Below are 20,990 nucleotides of genomic sequence, written 5' to 3'. Positions count from 1 at the left end.
GCTATGGGGTATGTATTGCATTTTTTTATATTTAAAATAATAAAACCATTAAGCTGAATCTTTAAGTCTGATATTGGAAAAAAAAAAAACCCCAACATCTAACCACATTACATTTGATATTCAGGGGAAATATTCTGTTTTCCCTGATCACCAAAAGAAATGTTAGGTACTACAGACAAGCTCACTATACCCCTTTTTGGGGGCTTAAAAACAAAAATAATTAGTGCCATTTGGTATAATAAATTACACATTCAAGTCTGAAAATGACTGTTAAAAGCATCTCTTTCCAGCACAAACAATAACGTATAACAACAGAGTTGTACATAATGCGAATGACGTAACCCTAATCAAGTGCCTTTTTTTTTGCTATGGAGGCTGTGTTAGTACAAAGCCTGTTTCGAGATGCTTAATAAGAACAGCCCTCTGAACAGGACAGGCAACAGCTGTTTGACTCTGGGCAAAGAACTACAAGGGAGATTATTTTAATCTTTAGGCCTTCAAGTAGCTGGGAAAGGCAAATGATCTCCAGACAAGACTATCCCTGAGGGAGAGGATCAGAGAGAGACAATACTTTTCAGCCAATGAAAATGAGCTACAGAATATGCTGCAATGACTAACCTCCCTTATGAAAAGTACAGGTTAATTTTAGTTGAGTGACACTAATGTGGCTCCCGAGGGGACACTGAACAGTGAAGCTCCCAGGGAAAGAAACTGAAATTATAGCCACCAAGCAAATTATTTAATAGGTTTCTGGTCTCCTGACATACAATATTATCCTCTGCATCCTATAAAGATGGTGGAGGGAAGAAAAAACCCTTGAGTTTGTAGAAAATTGGCTCGATCACCTTAAGATTTAACAACTATCAAGCAATGGAGTAGAATGACTACAGTTCTCAAACCCATGTGTTACTCAGATATGGTGTAGCCATGGATATGAGCACATATACCTTATAAGCATGCTAGACTTCTCACAGCAGACCAGGGAATACTGAAGACAGACAAGCAACTAAAGAGTTAGTTTGAACCAGACCAATGTTAGATATACACATTTTGATATCAAGACAAATGCACAAATGATCAGATTTGTTACAGCTATACTCCCTAAACATTTAGGGACCTAGATAAAACAGTCACTAAAAAAAAATACTTTAGCCATAAGTTCCCACGCAGCATGTTACATAGCTGCTGGCTGCTGAGTGCTTTTGAAATTTAGATCCTACCAGAACTTGTGAACACCTGGCTCTGTAAACAAGGCAACCATGTGCATTTTGAGGGATAATGTATATGTTACTACGCATGTACCCAACTCCCATTGCTGTAAATGAGAGTTATGCTTGCACTTAATAAAACAGAAGTATATGTTTTGCAATTTCTTCCATATTGTTCATGAATGGCAAAGTGAAAACATAAGACTCAAGACATCATTTCTCTCATTTATTGCTGTAGAATATTGTCTCACTGGCGACTCAATTCTGCCTGGTCATTAGGTCTCTGCAATACTTCTGCTTTTATTATGATAACTTATCTATTTTTATTCTCAGTAGAGGAGGCTGGAGGTCTACTATTAATGCATCCATCTTAGTTTAACACAATCTCTCCCAGCCTTGGCTTTGCAGAACCTAACACATTTCCCCTAATGCATTAAGTACTTCCTCATAATCAACAAATGCCACATCTAGTAGCAAATTATATCTGTTTTCATTCAGCTGTGGGAAAAAAAAATCCCCCGAAACATTGAAGCCTGTCCATTCTTGTTTGACTACAGGGAACTGGTTGCTCAATCTTCTTCCAAGATTTGTAAGCCAAAGACTGGAGTGTCAAGTGTCCGTGGCCCCTGAAGTCTCAATAATGATATTCACTTTCACATATAAATATGTCCAGCCTGCTTTTCTGCCATTTCACATCCATTTTCTTTCTGGAGCCTATGCTTATGTCCTTCTGACTCATGAAGGATTTCATTTAGTTTCATTTAGTTTAATTTAGTTTCAAGGGATCCCCCCCCACCAAGGAGTTTCATAACACTTAATGACCATTGTAAATGCAGCTAAATGCTGCATCAGACAAAACTTTAGACAATACAAAAAAAAAATGATACCACAGAAATGTGGTAGGTTTATTTCTCAGATTACTGCATAGAGAGCGCATTTACGTGAGACATTTACTGCAGTTGCCTAATTTGCTCTGCAATAAACATCTTAGCATCTACATGTGTGGCCCTAATAGCTTACAGGGAACTAATAAATGCCAGAGCACGTTAGTACTTGTAAATACAAGTACTATCCTGCTGCAGAGTTTTTTACTTTGTAGCAGTGCACGTGTAAACAGTGACTGGGATGGCTGGGGCATGGCTGCCTGCTGGCTAGCCCTGCACTACAGACCCTCATTCCCCATGCTCCAGACAGCCCCTCTGCAGCATGTTACCTGGGCTGGCAGGCTGACCCCCCAGACCTGGGATGCTCCAACCTGGCTCAACATCCTGAAGTCCTGGGGGCGTGTGTCAATGCAATGCCCGGGAGCAACACACTCCAGCATGATATGTGCCAGACTTTATTGCTTTGCATTAATTGCATGTGTAGATGTGTCAATGGGGTGCATCTACATGTGCACTTTACTGGGGGGAGTTGACTAATTAAGCTCAGCAGTAAAGCATCACTGTTTATGCATGCACCTTTATTAGGTATTAGGGTATGGTCAGGACAGTACTACCCTACAGCAAAGTAATTGTGTATGATGAAGTGTACATGTCGACAGTGCCTGGGGCATGAGGATAGTTAAGTGTGGGGGCTGCCTGCTGCACAGCTCTGCACTTTAGCATCCTCATGCCCCAGCCAATCCCTCCACTACCCAGCGCTGCCACCTGAAGCCCAGGGCTGACCCCCCAAGCCTCCGCCTTGGCCCATACTGCTGCAGTCCTCAGTACACGTGCAGACACTGCGCCTGTGCCAGAGTTTATCGCATTGCCTTAATGGCACATACAGATGCAGCCACTGGGAATTCTGGTAAGACTTCGGCGATCTCATAAGCTAAAGATTGTACAGGCCAGATATTTTCAGATCTTCATACTAAATGTACAATGAGACTCAATAAAAACCATGAAGGAGAACTTAAGCAGTTAAAATAGGACATTAGAATGTCTCACTTTAAAAAAAAACGTGAATGGCCATTGTATGGAAATTCACTAAATACAAACATGTTCATAAATTGATCCATATGTTTTAAAAGCGTCATTTCTCTAAACGTTGTCCATAATTCCCAAGTCCATGAGTCCAATCATCAAGCCCCTTAAGGGCATCTGCAGTTACCACATCTGTTGCTACAGGATATGGGTTATAGCTGTGGCTGGAAGAAACTAGTGCTGGCTGGGTTCATGCTAAAAGCCCAATTACTTTAGCTCGTATACTTGCCCAATACTGAGCCTCAGCTAAGGAGTGACAAAACCAAGGCACTCACCACAGTGCAGCTGAAGTTTGCTTTTTAGATGCAAAATTATCATCTTATTATGCTTACTACTTATATCAGGTCCATTCTGCAGGAAATTTTAGATGATATTAGTAATCCATTTCCTTGCATATTACTAAGACAGCATGTTCTGTATTTATTAAAAAACCAAAAAAAAATCGAGAGTTTATTTGTTTCTGAAAAGGAAACATAGTGCATTTCTCACCTTACACACTCTTCCAACTCGGGAAAGGATTGTTTTATCAGAGGTACTGCTATCTTGTGATATTTCTCGGAAAAAGAAATAGATTTTGTCGTCATCTGGGTTGTACGTGTCCGGGATGGGGAAGAGTCCAATAAATTTTGCTCCTAAAAGAAGTCCCCAAAAACAGCAACAAGTTATAAAGGTGTAAAAAATTCCTTAATATTTGAGATCAAGATTGCACTTCTATATCCATGTCATGAAATCAGTGAGTTGTCATAGAGAGCAGTTTTGCCTTCATCTTCAATGAACGGGGGCTGAACTGATTCCCAAAATATTTATTTCTAGTATGACAGCTTAACTTTCATTCTTTATATTGGCATAGATGGCTGCCATTTTGAATGTAAAGGTATTATGTCCAGGTTTTTAGGCCTAAAAGAAAAATCTGTAATAAAGTGGATTTTTTGCTTGTATGGATTGTGTATGACTAGGCACAGTAGAAAACCACATTTAGTAGAAACAGTATGGAAGAGAGTAATATAACATCTGTTTGTTTATACACACAAACTCATATATTTATGGCAGCTTTATGAAGCTAATCACTTCCTACAATAGCCTCACAAAGCCAATGGTTTTCCTACACTGCAGTGCTAAAATTACTTGTTAAGCTATTTGGTTCAACCCCTGTTCTGCTTGGTGTTTTCTTTTTCACACGTTTAAAACCTTGGGATTTTCATTTTGCTTATCCATTCAAACCAGAAAGCAAATACATGCCAAACACCTTAATAACTGGAACACAGCATACATTGTATAAATAGAGGAACTCAACATTTAGGAAAATAGCTTTAAGATATCTTTGTGATAAACCACAGGACCTGAGCCCTCTTGAGAGCATTACGTTAACACACAGAAAACTGCTTTGCCTTCCAAGAGAATAGGGTAAGTAGCCAGGCAAATTCAGCAGAGAAACACCATCAATGGTGGGATCCGTTACCTGGGCTGACACTGAACAGAAGCTTTGGCCTTCACAGGATGCAGTAAAGTGCCTCCTTTCTCTTAGGGATTTGACTGGCAGAGAAAAGGATAACATGGAACCTAGAGTAAAAACTGTACTGATGTTTTAGACTGTTGGATGATCTTTTCCCATCTTTTTAAATATGTTCATTCATTTATATTTTCATTATTATTTATATTAGGAGCTAGAAACTCTAGGCATGGGCTATTAGCCCAAAGTACTAGGTGCTGTACAAAAATGGAACAAACCTATGGCCCCTGCCTCAATGCTTACAATCCAAGCATGAGATAAAAGATAGAATTTGTTTAAATTCCAAGTATGTTCCTTTGTGCCAGATGGTACAATTTCTGGGCTTGAATAGGTACAACGTTATTTTACTTTTAAAACTGGGATGCCTTAATGGTGTATCGAGTTGCATAAATTTAAGCCAGGATTTTCAAATGAATGTAAGGAAAACAAATATATTCAATTTCCACTGAACCCCCTCTATGCTCTTTTGAAAGACCCAGATCCAAGCATTCATAAGCTTCTGCAGCTACCTAAAAAATCATGGATAAAATCCAGCAGTATTGCTCCCCCTGCACTGGCAAACTGAAGCCTGGGTGCCATACAACCAGCTGATTATCAGCTCGGCTGAAGGAGTCCCACACCCAGCTACCCAGAGCTGCTCAGCACGGGGTTTAAAGTCCCCCCTACACTGGGCAGCCCAGTCAGAGCTGTCCAGCACAGGGTTTCAAGTCCTGGTATGGGAGGGGGAACAGAGATTTTCCCCTGCTGGGGACTTTAAACTCTGTGCCAAACATCTCTGGCCAGGCAGCCTGGCACAGGGACCGGGAACCTCTTCTCCTCCTGCGCTAGGCTGTATAATCAGAGCTGCCTGGCGCAGGGTTTAAAGTCCTTGATGAGGGGAAGACTGTTCACCTGTGCCAGGCTGCCCTACCAGTGCTGCTTGGCGTGGGGTTTAAATCCCCAGCAGAAAAAGCTAAAGGCTCCTGCCCCCCTGAGAACCTCTGCTTCCCGGCTTGGGTATTAAAACCTAGGCAGCCCTGGCTGGAAAGTCCCCAGCAGCAGAAGCCCTTTGGCTTCCCTCCTGCCCAGCCTGTAGCTGGACTGACAATCAGCTGATCGTTGGCCACTGGCCCCACATTCAATTTAAAGTGCCACGCAAAAAAAAAAAGTCATAAAATGTTCTACATTATACATGGAACACTTTCATGGCTTGCTCCCCATTTTATGACATCTTAAATTGGGTGCATGCCTTCCTATTTGTGTGTTAATACATTCATTGCAGCATAAATATAATGTGTAGACAGGCCTTAGATAGATTTTTTTCTTTAAATCCACATGTGCAGAGCTGATCTCTGAATTCCAATTTTTTTAAATTAAATTTCAGTGCTTTACTTGGCAAATAAACACAAAAAACAAGTTCATAAATATGTTCTTGGAACAGATTTAGAAAAAATCCCTAAAAAATTAAATAAAAGAACACGAATACTTAAAGACTTAAAATTGCAATTGAAAACATAGATGTTGAAAGTTAAATCAAAACAAAAATATACTGGAAAAGGTACATGGACAAAGAGATAAAAATCACTTTAAAAACATAGCCCCATCTCATGATACAAAAACCAGATTGCATTCCACCAATAAGCCTTTGTCTCATCTTTTGACTTCAGTTCACACTATGTAGAAGAGCAAGGTATAATCAGCTATGAGCTGGGGTTATTGAAGTGTTGTACGAGAAACAAACTGCGTTTTAAATCATTGTTTTCATCCCCATGCATGTGGTCTTTATCACTCAGAAATATATCTGACTTTAATGGAAAGTTTTCTTAATTGAAGATTTCATGGTTTGGCCATATGTAAGCAAACAATACAGCACTAAGGGAGACAGCAGATCCTGAGAATAGATAACACATTAGATCCTAGTATGGCATAAACTTTTAGCAATTTACTTCTATGGGGTGTATTGGGAGCAGTAGTAATATTACAGATTCTGTTATCACCAAGATCACTGATAGTCTTACAGCCCATTTACCTTCCTCATTACATGTTCCAATGTAATATAAGAGGACTCAATAATCAAAAGGCTTGCTGAAGGTTATTCTACCTATAGAAGCCTTGTTAAGAGGCAAAGTAAGAAGTTCAAATGCTGAAGGCACCAAGCAGTAATAAATGCCCAGAAAACAGGGATGTGAAGGAAGAAGAATGAGCTAGTGGAAGACCCTCTGCATTAGTAGTCTTTAGTTTAGCCTCCAGAGACGACATGAGGACATGACTAGTCCCAACATACGTAGGATGCAGAAGAAGAAGAGTAATTCCCTTTAGTATTATCCTCTGACAAAAAAGGCTTAGATCTGGGGCAAATCCTAAGAGATAAATACTATTCAAGGAGACCTTAACTCTGATTATGGCATTAACTGCCGGTGGAAGTGGGAGGAATGTGAATTTGCTGACTGTGTGCGCATATCTGGCAGATACAGGACTGCAGAACTTGGGAACCAGACATACTACCAGGGTTCCTGTCAATCCTTATACAATCCTTTTTCTCTGACACTTGTCATGTACATGCTTAGGTGGATCAAGTCATGTCCAGTGCTCTCCAATCTTAAGTGCTTAAGCCTCAGGACTTCTCTGACTTTGGTGGCAATCTGAACAGGAGTTCATATGTGTATGCGAATCACCAGAAAGGTTATCTATCCATCTCTTTCGTGAGGCTGCTATTTATGTAAAAGCCAAGTGTGAAAGAATTGCCATACACAGTATCGTATTAGTTTTTCCATTTTGCTTTTATTTTGCTAAACCTTCTATAGGCAGAAACAATCTTGCTTTCAAAAATATATTAATAAATCAAAATTGAACTTAAAGATGCCAAAATATATTCTAGTGCAGCCCTCTCTACACTGTAAAGGGAACAAGTCACACATTTTTCACTTATCCTAAGTAAAACATGACTCATTCCTGCAAGTAATTTATTACTAATTGTACAATTACTTAAATATGTACAACCGTTCCTGGAGGTCTAAAACATGCCTGGTAAATGGTTGGTAAATTCAAGTTTTGAAAGGTTGGGGGTTTTTTTTAACTTAAAATTAAGTAAATATTTTTTTAACACCAAAATTTGCTGAAAGCAGAAAATGTATGTGACCATTAATGTTACATAAAAACTAATAATGAACTGAGTATTATGTTACTGAGCACACAACATGGTTAAATCAGAGTTGCAGTCAGAATTTCTTCAGCCTTAACACAATCATTTTTAACACACTTAAGAAACCTCAAGTTCATATTTATTTCAATGTATAACACTTCATCAATATTTGGGTTCAGTTTCAGATGTGCTTCAGTTGTAGTCTTTTAATATGGCTAAAACCCGAGCAAAATCTAAGTGAATATTAAGTTGGAGCTTCATTGTTTTCATAGCATGGGACAGTTTTCACACTGCCATCTCTCATACTAAGCTGGCTTTTTTAAGTCCCAGCAACATTAATATAATGCACAGCATCCTTGTAAAGCTTTCATAAACACAGTGGCTTTAACTGAAAACGAAAATTAATAATGAACATATCTAAAAAGTTTTAAAAAAAGAAAGAGAAAAAAGCCCTATAGCTCAGGACTAAAATATACACACTGGCTCCATCCAAAAAAATGTGGAAGTTTGGTTCCCTGGGGACAAGTAGCAGTGGTGCACCTTGCGCCGCAGCTACTTCTCCGTGGGGGATGCCAGTGCCACACGTGCTTTAGTGCGTAGCATGTTACCCTGGAAGTGGTAGGGGAGGCTGGGGCCAGCACGGTGCTTTACCTGGGGTCCTCTCGGGGCTGCAGCAGTGGCGATCCTGGCTGAAAGCTGCAACATGGCTCCGGGAGGCCCAACTCCGCTTTTCAACAGCACGCAGTGCTCATGTGTGTGTTGCTCTAGTTCTTTTTTGTGCAGGCTTTTTTGACCCCTGGATATCCAGAGGTCAAAAAAAAAACAGTGCAAAAAAACCCTGGAGCAGTGCTCACATGGGCAGTGTGCCCTTGCATCGCGGAGAACACCTGACTGTGCGGTATGTGGTGCTGCAGACGTGTTTGCGGTGCCACATTCCACACGGCCACGCTCATCTGGACGTGCCCACTATGTTCAATCTCTTTGTTTTATATGCTGCATCTCTTTCTTGTTCCTTTTTTTTGTCTAGGATGCCTTATAAATGCACATGTAGGTAATTTAGCAATGTAAAGGAAACTACTCATGCACAGATACTGACAGGGCAGATAAGCGTCTGTAATACTGGTCTCTTCAGTAGCTTGTTTCTTTTGGCAGGGAACTATGTCATCTTACATGCTAATGTATTGACCACTATAGTGTACAAGCTCCTTAGGTCCAAACTGTACTATTGATCTTTTAGCCCACCCGTTTGCAAACTATTTGGAAAAATGGATACTGTCAACTTTCCAAATCTTCTAGGGATGGACTGGTACCCACACAGATCATCAAACTTATAATACTTTTAGCTGAACAGGGGGGAAAGGAGGAGTGTGGAGATGGTGTGTTATTGTGGACCAAGTGTGGTCCGTGGCTCAGTTTGGGAACCACTGCTTTATAGGACCGTAAATTTCCTTTTAGAAAACGGGTTAAAATCTTTATGCTATAAGGACTGGTCAGTGACCACAGCTATAAAGCTGGTTGGTTTGTTAAGGAGCTAGCTGCATTACAGAGCCTCAAAGAAACTTATACTGGTTCTACTTTCTAGGAATGCCATCCAGGCCTGGATCACATGTTGAACCTGCCCTGCCTTACCCCATATTGTCTAGCAGCAGGGGCCAGATGGCATCAGCAGGATGGGTGGGACACTACAGGCATAGGACCAAACACATAAGGACTGCAAGGATGATGAAGAAAGCATTTGAAAGGTCTCCACTGATCTTGAAAGGGCTCAGTCATAAAACAACTATGGGTATTCTGGGCATTACCTTTTTTTGACTCAAGAGAGATGCTGGGATGGGGGTGATGAGGGACATAGGTGAGGAAGGGAAGAAGGTGAGAGAGTGAGAGACTCTTGTTGGAGACTCCAAGAATTAACAAATGAAATAATTTCTTTCAAAGGATAACTGTTGGAAAGTCAATAAGCTCTTGTGGTCAGCAGCCTCTGGTTTCACAAGTCACTCAGAAAAGGCACATAGGCATCCAATATCAGGGGGCAGTGTTATCTCATTTTTAAAGACAAGTGACTAAATATGGACACTTCAACGCTGGATGGTTTTAGGACTGTGGATGAAGTTCTCTGTGTTGCTTCGTGTGTGGTGCGAGTGTGGACATTTTCAGAGGCTTTACTAGCTTAGAATAGTTTTTAATCAGCAAGAAAAAGCAGTGTTTTGCTTGGGAAGCTAGTTTAAAGTGCCCTTAGTGGTTTTAAACTGCTGTTTGCAGCAACAGAAAGTATTTTTTTCCTTCCAAAAAAAGACCTCCTACCCAACAAAATGGATTTTCTAGCCTGTCAGTTTAACACGCTGTAGGAAAGAGCTGTGAAAAAGTAATTGGAAAATTAGTTGAAAAAAATTCTGACAATGCTGAAAATAGAAACATTTATGTCACAAAATTATTTCCAATGGCTGTACATTATACAGACACATGGATCAGAGGTCTGATATTCCAATTCCCTCGAAACTGCAATATTTTCCTTTCTGGTACGTATTTTCTATACTTTATCAATTCTGCTTCTTAATCCTCTAGTTATACATCCCCAACAAATACCCTTAAGTGATTGTATCTATGTTAGTTATACAGGTGTTTGAAAAAGAACAGAGACGATATAACTAGTACCAGCATATGTTTAATATCTTACCAGTAAGCCAGTAATGTTCAGAAATGTCAGTTCTAATGTAATGGTGGTCCGGAGACAGGCCCAGAGAACGTGTTAAAGCAGTATCTTTGCCAAGGAAATCAGAAGCTGTTCCAGCATAGAGGTACTCATCTGTGAATGAGAAATAGTGTGGGTATTTCAAGAGCGCTGTATGTATGGTTTAAATCATTCCCATTTTTACTGAGGGAATAAACACAGCTATATATATTTACAATTCTAATTTTAAGCCACTGGTTTTTTTTTAATTTTAATTCTGACCTGTGATTTGGTCAAGTTCCTTGAAGGAGAATGATTTTGGTTTTTCTAAGTGGCTTAGGAGTTCAAATTCCATTTTCAAAAATGACTTAGGCAGTAATGAGCCTAAACCCCATTGGCTACTGAGTGAGACTTATGCTTCTAAGTGCCCCAGTGTGTCGTTTATGAAAATGAGATCAGGTTCACACAAATTAATATTGCATACAGCTCATACTACTAATCTTGAGTTTGAATACAGGATCAAATCCTGCTCATTGTACCTTGATGTACTTACTAACGTAAATGAGCCTTACCTGGATAAGGCGGTCAGGATTTCACACGTAGTGAAATTCCATCTGTAATGCATTTGAGTTGTGCCAGCTGTAAATACAGCTACGGTTTATTCTGCTATGCATACAATACATAATTTCCTGATATCTGAGCACTGTATAAAACCAAAGAGCGCACAAGACCAGACCAATACTTTCTTTTTTGTTCTTTGAAAAGAAATATTTTAAAAATGATCTTGCTGTGAACATTTTTCATAGCATCATGCATTCCATCATGTTTGTCTTCCTTGCAAACCAAAGAGATAATTTACCAGAATGGATTTTTTTTATATAACAGTATTGAATATAATGGTGATTTTTGTTGTTGTTGTCTGACATGAGAAACAGCTGAACTATCATGCATGTTATCTGTAATTTAGTGAAAGAAACTTACACTTCACAACAATCACATTGTACATGTCAAAACCCACTACTTCAACTTTGACCTCAGTGGAAATATTTTTCAGGGTCTCTTTAAGGAAACAGTCGTATACTGAAAGCATATCCAATATTAGTACAGTGTTGTGTGTTTATAATATACCCAACCAAATAAATCTCTCCTGCTTTTATTAACTTGGATTGGTATCATCAAAGTAGTCTTTCCACGGTAATATTTAGAAGCACATCTTTCAGACAGTGCGTCTCCACTGTGCAAGAACAATAGCATATTCTGAAAGGTAAATGTCATAATGAGGAATGGACAGTATAATTGGTGTTTGCTAACTGACAGGCATTCAATGATTGATAAATCTGAAGGGCTAAAAGAAAAAAAATGCTGATCCTCACTTAACTCCTGTTGACAAGAACTTTTCAGCACTTTAGTTTTTTGTTGGGCTTTTTTTTTGGCATCCAGCATTCCAAGTTCTACTTATTTTCTACAAAACCATTGGTGAACAGATTTTTAAATAAGAGGGATCCTGAACATTAATATAAATAACAACAACAAATAAGAATGCCACGTAACAATAATGGTCTTAAAAGGCCATTTTTCTACCCAGATGAGGTAAGTGAATATTCAGAATGTCTAATGATATCTGTGACTTCTCTGTGAATACTCATAACAGCAAGTATTTACAGTTTGGGTTTTTGGTTTTTTGTAAGGATATGGACTAAATAAACTGTAAACTGGCAAAAATCTGCTCCCATGTATTCTAGCCACCAGGATTTTTTAACATAATGAATAATTAATCAGATGAATTACTGCCAGATTATTTTAAAAATTAAAAAAGAAAAAAAGAAAAATAAATGGAACAGAATTAAAACTATATGGGCTGCAGTAAACCAGATAGAGAGAAACAGAGATAATATTCAGTGCATATGTATATTTTTATCTTGAGATCTCAAAGTTCTTCTCAAAGGAGAACAGTATCATTGTTCCCATTCTGCAGATGGGAGAAGTGAGGTACAGGGAAAAAAAGAAATATGAACCAGAAATTGAGATTTCCTGCATCTCAGTGCCATGCCTTTGCCAGAAGTCATACAGCTCCCTCAGGCTTCTAGCATAATCTCCAGTTGATTAGTGTTAGGAGTGGCAAGTTATTTCGTAACTGATCACCGTGCTATTTCTTGTGCCTTCCTCTGAAGCATTTGCAACCACTCACATTCATACAGGGATACTGAATTAGACAGATCACTAATTTGGTATGGCATGGGTCTTGTTATGTTTAAAAAATTATCTTCACAAGCTGCAACATAGCAGTTTCTCCATTTCAAAAGATTTAAGAGAAAAGTCAAAGTGTTTTAGTGCTACTGAAACAGGCAAACAAGACTATAATAAATCAAAGTGTTTGGTCACTTAGGGTAAAGAGAATAGTAGAAGTTTTTGGAATAGTTGTTTAAAAATAGACTTCATGGCCATTAAAAAATACTAGGGGTTCCTGAGAAGGATAACCACTGGCTTTAATCTATTGTTTTTAATAAAGGAAGTGCTGGCCTGTTGGGTCAGGATCACAAATCATCTATCTTATTATCTGAGAATAAAGACTGAGCATTAGTCATATTCTTTTTATAACACACAGTGACCAATACTTCAAAGCACTGTCACCACTCCTCTTCTGACTCAAATGAAAATGTCACGGTACTTTACTCTTATCTTCCATTCGTACACTTGATGGACAAGCTAAATTAAAATTGTCCAAAGCTATGAACCAAGCCTTGACTAAAGTAACTCTCCTGGTGGTTTGAAATCTGGAGGTCTGACCTTTCATGGCACCAAATGTCAGGCCACACAGCACCAGAACCTATACAGGAGGCAGATTGTGCTATCTTGTTCTTAGATTGAATGCCTCAAAAGTGGCCGTTCAAGTAACTGGAAGCATCAAAAATGTATTTATGGAAATGGTTCAGGTCCACAGACTTCTAAGAGTGGAACAGACTGGTAGCTGTAAACAGAAGCCCAAAATTATTTGAAACAGTGGAGATGTATGTCTTAGGTAACAGAACTGACCAATGAATATGGTACCATTTTGATTTTAAATAGGCATTGCTTCCATTTACTGGCTCTCTCCTAGCTCCCTTCTTAACATATGCAGATTTCAGGATGCTGTTGAGCCAGGTAGGTCATCACTGCATCACTGAAGTCCAAGTTGATTTACACCTGCTGAGCATCTCTGCTGTTTTCAGTATTTCAGAATATGTTAGTGAACATGCGAGGGAAAAGCATCCATGCTTTAATGTCTTACCTGCCATTATGGAAGCAAAAGGCTGCTGAGGATCAAAAGGACATTTCAATCTGCCAGACTCCAAGGTCTGTGTGTCCAGCCTGAATACTGTCTCCTGAAAATAAATACATATTCATTATGGATGTGTTGCTGCAGAGAGTGTCTTAGTCTCATACCTATAAAGTGGATGTGTATTACAACAAGTATCTGTTTTGTATCTGGCATTTATATTTCTAGTTTTATGATATGTGTTCCATATCTAGATTTGTGGGGGGGGGGTTACATTCAGTATTTTAATGAAGCAGGATCATTTAACGTAACTAAATCAAATAAAAATAAATTGATTGGGAAAGAGATACAGTATTCAATTCTGGCTGAATAAGGGCTAGATTGTGCCATAAAAAGCATTTCCAGTAAGGAGGGAGTACACAGAGACTAATGGGAGGCCCTGAAGTGATTCTGGCTGACTCCACCTGAATTTCACTGTGGGGGGTTCAATAATACTCATTACAGGCTCAGCTCAGCCTCACTTTAAATGGGTGCATCATATGCGTCTTCTTGCTCCCTTTAAGAAGGCTAATGGTACAGGGGGTGTCATTATGGAGCAGTGGCTGTAGTATCTGTTAACATGGCTGTTAGCTCCTGGGCAAAGATATGGGACATAGACTGAAGCAGAGAAAGATGGTAATTTAAAGCAATTAATAAAGTAAAACAATGTACAAGTTGCTAGTTCTATATACAACCTTTAATTGCCAAAGGGCAATTCAACGTTTCCTTCAATGGTTTCCTAATATTTAGAGGGTTTGTACTAACATGTTTAACACTTAAAGACCCACCTGTGCTGAAAAAGAGAAGTCCAGGACCTGATTGAGGATTTGAATATACAGGGATGTTTTACTGTGGTCAAGCCGATATAACACCCCACGTAGAGGCTTTTTTAGTTTACCTATTAACCAAAGTGACAAAAGCTGAACTGAAAGAAACATGGGGAGGGGTGCGGGGAGTGGGTAGCATGGTAAGACTATCCACACAGTAAATTTCTATGTTATAATTTCAATTATAATTCACTGCCTAATTTATTCCAGTACAAATGCCCCCCACCCCATACCTTCCATTTAGACAAGTACTAATATTCTTGTGAGATCAGAATAAGCTCAAATAACTCAAAGGTTCAAATAAATACAACTGCAGCTACTGATGCGGCCAATACTTACATGCATGCTTAACTTTAAACATGAGTGACCCTGTTGAAGGTAGTTTAACTATTTGTGAGGGTAAGAAGATCTCTTTGTGAGAGCAAGGCCTTACTTTTTTATTTTCAGATACTTTTACATATACTTAGTCTTGAGTTGTTTCATAAAATTCAAATAGGATGCATTACCAGCAGTCTATTTCAAAACTCTTCTAGTATTTATAATTCAGTTCATCAGCCAGTTTAACCTAAAAGGTACATACAAACTTTTGAGGAGATTAGGGGGAGATTAGTTCATGTTAAAAATGGCCAACCAATCTAATTTAGTTCACCCAGATCCCTAGTTAGGTCAAACTAAGTGCAAACTGTACTGAAGTTCAGGACAGTTAGAGCAACCCAATCTAAATTAATCTAAAAATGGCTAACCCAATCTAAATTAATTGTACCTCGGAGGTAGTCTACCTCAGATTGGGTCTGGTGAGACTGATCTACCTGAACATCTGAACTTCTGTACAGTTCCTGGCACAGCCCTGGGGCTGGGAAAGTTCCACCAGTGGCTCCAGACCCAGGGCAGTGCTTTTCCTAACCCCCACCCCCCAGCACCTGGCTATTTTTAGCCCCTCCCCCACAGATGGACAACCTCTCACCATGGACCAGCCAGCTCTCCTGCCCTAAGCCTGCCATACTCAGTATCCCAAAAGCCACTCCCAGTGTCAGTCTTAGGAAGTAAGTTAGAGTGGGGGCAAGGGTGGGCGAGATTGGGGTTGGTTCACTTGGGGGAAGTTGCTTGGCTGGGGGTGGAAGGAAGGGGAAGGGGGGAAGAGAGAAACCCTCCACTCCACCAAACCCACATCATGGACCCTGCTAGCCCCCGACGATGACACCAAACCCTCCCAAACCCCACCAGTCCCCCACCGCAGACCCAGCTAGTCCCCTGATCCCTCCAACCTCCCCACAGACCCCACTAGCCCTCAAAATCCTCCAAGCCCCTACAGACCCTGCTTGTACCCGCAGGGTTCCCATGCCCCTCCACTAACCCCCCCCTCCAACATCCTTATTTACTTTAGATTGGGTGACCATTTTAACTCAATTTAACCTCTACCATCCCATAACCTCCCCAAATGCCTGTATGTACCCAAAGTTATGATGACATATAAGGTAAGTTTTTCAGGTAATTTTTCAGGTAAGTATTATGAGGCCTTATTGAAATTAATAGTTTAAAAATCAATTTAAACAAATTATTTAAAATTGCCTTGACTTAAAAATACTCCATCCTGTATAAAGGTATGAAGGACAGTTACTTATCTACCCACAGAGGCCCATTCATCACCAGACTTCATAATGAGTTAGATTGATGGGCTTTCATTTTTATTTTCTTTTTTAGATTTTTTCTCAGATGTCTATCTATAAATTCTCTAGGTTCAACACAAAACGTGAAAATATTGGAAAGAAAACAATGTCTGTAGGATAATTAATAAATAAGTTCCCTAAAAAGGCCCTTTCCAATCCAGGAACAATTTTTTGTCACCCCCACTCCTTCATCCACCTTATTCTTTCAAACAGTAGACCCATTCCAGTGGTCCTCCATAAAAAATGCCATGGTACCCTGGTTAGGGTTGTTAATTGTAGCCATGTTGGTCTAAAGACATAGACAAACAAGGCTCTTTGGGTAGATGGTCTTTTATTAGACCAACTAAATAGCTGGAAAAATTGTTCTTTGCAAGTTTTGGGGTACAAATACCCTTCTTCAGGCACAGGGAGAGTTTGTTGTTTCTTTATGTGTTCTCCATGGTACCCTACGGTGCTGTAAGACCCCCTCAGGGGTGCCACAGTATGGATGCTGCAGCAGTGGCCAGGTAAAAGTGCCCCATAGGCCTGGTACACAGCCAGGCCAGGAAGAGCTGCAACACACACACACACACTCCTCCCTCATTAGGGTTGTCTGATAAGCAGACAGGAAAGCCAACTTGTGCTGCAGCCTTTCCCAGTTTGACCCTGCACATCATCTCATAGAAACAGAGGTGCCAGGAACAGTCTCACCTGCTTCCTTCAGGCTTATCAGAGAATCCTAATGAAGCAGGAGAGTGTGCACATGCCATGCCCCTTCTAGGTCTAGCTGTGCAGGAGTTGTATGGGGAAGTTTTACCTGGCGGTGATGATCACCTAATTGAGAACCACTGTGGGTAGTTGAAGCAGCAGAAACAGTGGCTCTCGACTCAGGGCCCTGCCAATTCAAACATCTTGGAGAGGGATGCCCCCTGTAAAAAGGTTGGAAACTACTAGGCTAATGCTATCACTATCAATATTTAGAAAAACGCACTGGTTTTGTAACATTCTCAGAAGAATACCAAAGTATTCTGGGGGAAATGAACACCTTATCCTAGGAAAAAGGTTTTAAGGAAGGTAAACCCATTTTGAGAAAAGGTATGAGTTTGGCTAAAACCTGTTCCCTAGTAGTCAAGAAGTTTCTGTATTGACTGTAATTATTTTAATCCCCTGAAATTCAACTGTGTGACCCCACAGAGATTTAAACTGTTTTCAAAAACAGCATGTGCTATGGTTTTAAATCACCTGACCTACACTGACTCATCTGTTTTCATAGCACTGGCATCAGACAGTTGGCAGATATACTGGCAGGTTTCAAAGGCTTATAAGAAAAAGCAAGAATATACTGAGCCTTGGCTTTCTAAGCATCAGATTAGGCCCTAGAATCCAAATGGATCCTACTGAGTTTGTTATTCTAAAAACATATCAGTATAATGCAGATTTAAAAAAAAATTAAAATCTAAAAGGGTCAAAAACAGTAATCTAGTTACCATGCAATAAAATGGAATTTGCATCCTTGTGTCAGGGGACAGAATCAGCCTCCAATGAATGTTTCAGACAATAACTTTTAGAAAAAGGCAAGTGGAACCTAGCCCTGATGTGTCACTTCTAGTGAATGCAGACCGTCAGATAAGATCTGAAGGGCAAAAAGGCATGACTGTCTCTTGTCACTTAACACAATATTCAACTGTAGGTGAGAGATACTATCAGGTGAGGTGTTGGGCGGGGACATGGAAAATTTCTCCCAAGCTCAAGGATGCACAGGGTGAGGTGAAACTCAGTGCTATATGCTAGGGACAGACATTCAAAAATTCTGAGTCAGAATTGATTCAATCTTTGCAGGTTAGTCTAACCTGCCTAGGCTGAATCGGTTTGTAACCCCACAGACTTAGAAAATGCAGGCACATGCCTGCAGTGGCTCAGACTAGAAGCTGGGGGGGGGGGCTCTAAAGAAGCCCTCCCTGCCCTTGCACAGTGCTGAGCTGAGGGGGTGGCATGGCCAGGCCCCAGCAGGAGGCTCTGATTAGGGAGGGATCCCCCTAATCAGATCCCCCTTGCTGGTCAGTGAGGGAGCCAGCAGGAGTTTAAACACAGCATTTATCACCCCACCACCAAAACAAAAGTTCAAGCTCTTCTTAAACAACTTGTTCCAAGGAAGGAGGGGCATTACCAAAATACCTGTTGATTAGCTCCAAAGAGCTAAGCTTGTCCTGACTCCTTTTGTCTGGTCTCCTACAGCACGAACCTTAGCCAGCATGTAGTCTGCTAGCTAATGCTGAGAAGTGTCTGTGTAAGGCAGAGGGGAAGGGGGGATCCCTGCTTAGCAGGGAGTGGGGGCGGGGGAGCAGGGGGAAGCCAGACAGATGCTTGCAGTCTCTGCCAGAGCTCCAGACAAGGAACAGAGGGGAGGGGCCAGCTCTACTGCAGAGCAGGGAGCCCTGCCCAGCCCAGAGAGTATTACGGGGTGCTGGCGGGGTCTAATTTAATTTAAATCAGGAAGGGGTCTGGGACAGACATTGCATAAACCGGTTTGACCCAAATCAGTTAAGTCTGATACTATATTCAACCAGGTTTATCTCAAACCATTTTTAGCCATTTTCAAACCGGTTTATATGCACTGAACATCTGTTCTGTTACAGGTTTAAACCAGTTTCTGATCCCTTAAACCAGTTTATATATAATGTCTGTCCCTAGCCATATTGTCTCTAAATTGAAGGGTTAAGATTAAATTTTACCTATGGTCAGGTTATTCCATAATGGCACATTATAGAAATCTTTATTTTTCCTTAAAGTAACTGGTTCTGGTCAATGCTGAAGATGGAATACTTGACTGTATTGAATGCTAGCCTGACCCAATAGGACAAGTCCAATCTTTGTATATGTTTGGAGAACCATTTTATTGGGCAACTCCAATGATGCAAAGTCTATTGGTGCGACAAAATGTGTGGGGTTTATTACAGAGCTTTACGGTCATTTTTTAAATTTTAGTTTAGAACCCTTCTGAGGACCTCTCTGCTTATCCTGGATTTGTATACATGCTGGGGTGGGTGAGGTTGGAGGGGGCTGCAATACCGTGGTGTCTCAAAGCAACTGACATAACTTACACAGGTCTCCAGGTCCTTTTAGTCCATAGAAAGTGAGAAAACATGTAGAATCGTGTCTGAAAACAAAGCACCCATAACCTCCCTCACTTTGGACTGTGAAGCTTGGCAGCAAAATAATAAAAAAGAAAAAAAAAAGGCTTTAAAGAAATTCTGTCATATTGTATTCAGATGGAAATATGTATCCTCAGACAAGTGTCCCCAAATAATTCCATGGCATGCAGGTGTCTCCTTCCTGCACACTTTGGCATGCAACCAGGTAACTCTGATGCTTTATTCCAAAAACTGACTTGTGCCCAAGCAAAGAAAGGAAGCAATGGGCAGGAGACATTAATTTTAGCTGGAATACTCTGTCTCTGGACAGGTGCAGAGCTCAGTTCTGGACAGCTCAGCTGGAAAGAAACCATAAACATTCAGAAATAGGATGTGACAGTTACTGGATGTGTTAAGAACTAGTTTCTGTAACTGTACAGGAAGTTTTCACTGTGGGCAAGCTTCCTGGCAGGAAGTATCCAGTTACTGAGAATGGAACCAACTGGAGCACACACATGGGAGATACACATTTATAGCTGTTAAAGATGGTCCTGTGAACTCAGCAGCTGAGCGATACAAGACCAAAATGTATCTGTTGGAATGGCTGTCTCAAAATCTGTACCAGTTCAGTGCACCATACATTTTGGTTTCACCAGTCAGTGAGGACTAGTCAGTTACTAACCCAAGGACTGGAATGTGCACAGCTATGGAGACACCAAACTTTTGGCTTGGTTATGGGATCCTGAAGTGTTTGGAAAGAACTATTCTGATGCTATTCTGCATGAGCTTCAATAGTCTGAGTGACCCAAGTTCAATGTTGCGGGCATGCAGTGATGTCTAAGAAAATCACCTCTGAACGCAAATCAGAGGGGAATGTTTTACATATGGCACACTAAAGGCAATAAACATAAATATTATATTGGAAGAGTATTTTTAAATATAGGTAACAACATAAAGAAGATCCATAGATTAAAATAAAGCTCTTGAGCAGTTAGAAGTGATAGTATTCTAAATACTACTCACAAGGTTGTATACTATTTACAACGGTTTTTTCTTGGCATTATATGTTTGATTCTTTGCTAAGAAAGTGCATGATACTTTTTCTTTGACTGTGAATCATTAGTATCTCCTAATGAACATTTTATGTACAACAGCCATGAGGTTAATGCTCTATAATACACCCTGAAAGTCCTGAAAAGAAAGAATTCTGGCCCATGCATCAATGAAGAGTTCAGCTGAGGTACAGGAAAAAAGTGGAGTGCAATAGGGTTATGCATTCCTCCACCCCATTACAACTGCTGACATAATACTTAATAGAGACAAGCTGATATAATGTCATATTTGCTTTGAGGAACCATGGATTAAGATGAAGAAGTCTCAAGTAGAGCCATGTTCATGGTGCAATGACCATATGAAGAGCTCCATTGTTTGTTCTCAAGGGCATCTTTAGGGCACAATGCCATGGCAGAGTTGTGTTTGTTGCTTACCTGCAGCTTGATTCTCCTTCTAACAATTATTTTGACCACTAGGACCACACAAGTGGTAAACCCAGAGGAGAACTACAATCCCATCCCCAGAGTCTTCAAGTTGTCAAGAGAGGAAAACCACTGTATAGTC

At 40.2% G+C, this 20,990-nt stretch overlaps 1 protein-coding gene across 1 annotated transcript in view; it reads right to left on the bottom strand.

Annotated features, from left to right (window-relative positions):
• Positions 1 to 20,990, bottom strand: part of SEMA3D (semaphorin 3D) — a 188,887-nt gene that overhangs the window by 72,641 nt on the left and 95,256 nt on the right. Inside the window, exons 6-8 of the mRNA XM_006032351.3 lie at positions 13,743 to 13,836; positions 10,481 to 10,609; positions 3,665 to 3,807 (exon numbers count right to left, since the gene is read on the bottom strand). Of these exons, the coding sequence (XP_006032413.2) occupies positions 3,665 to 3,807; positions 10,481 to 10,609; positions 13,743 to 13,836 (366 nt within the window). The remainder of the gene's footprint in view (positions 1 to 3,664; positions 3,808 to 10,480; positions 10,610 to 13,742; positions 13,837 to 20,990) is intronic.

The sequence above is a fragment of the Alligator sinensis genome, unplaced genomic scaffold (genome assembly GCF_000455745.1).
Source record: "Alligator sinensis unplaced genomic scaffold, ASM45574v1 scaffold1347_1, whole genome shotgun sequence".
Classification (NCBI taxonomy): domain Eukaryota; kingdom Metazoa; phylum Chordata; order Crocodylia; family Alligatoridae; genus Alligator; species Alligator sinensis.
Note: the sequence above shows the minus strand (reverse complement) of the source record. Positions and strands in the feature narration are given on the sequence as shown.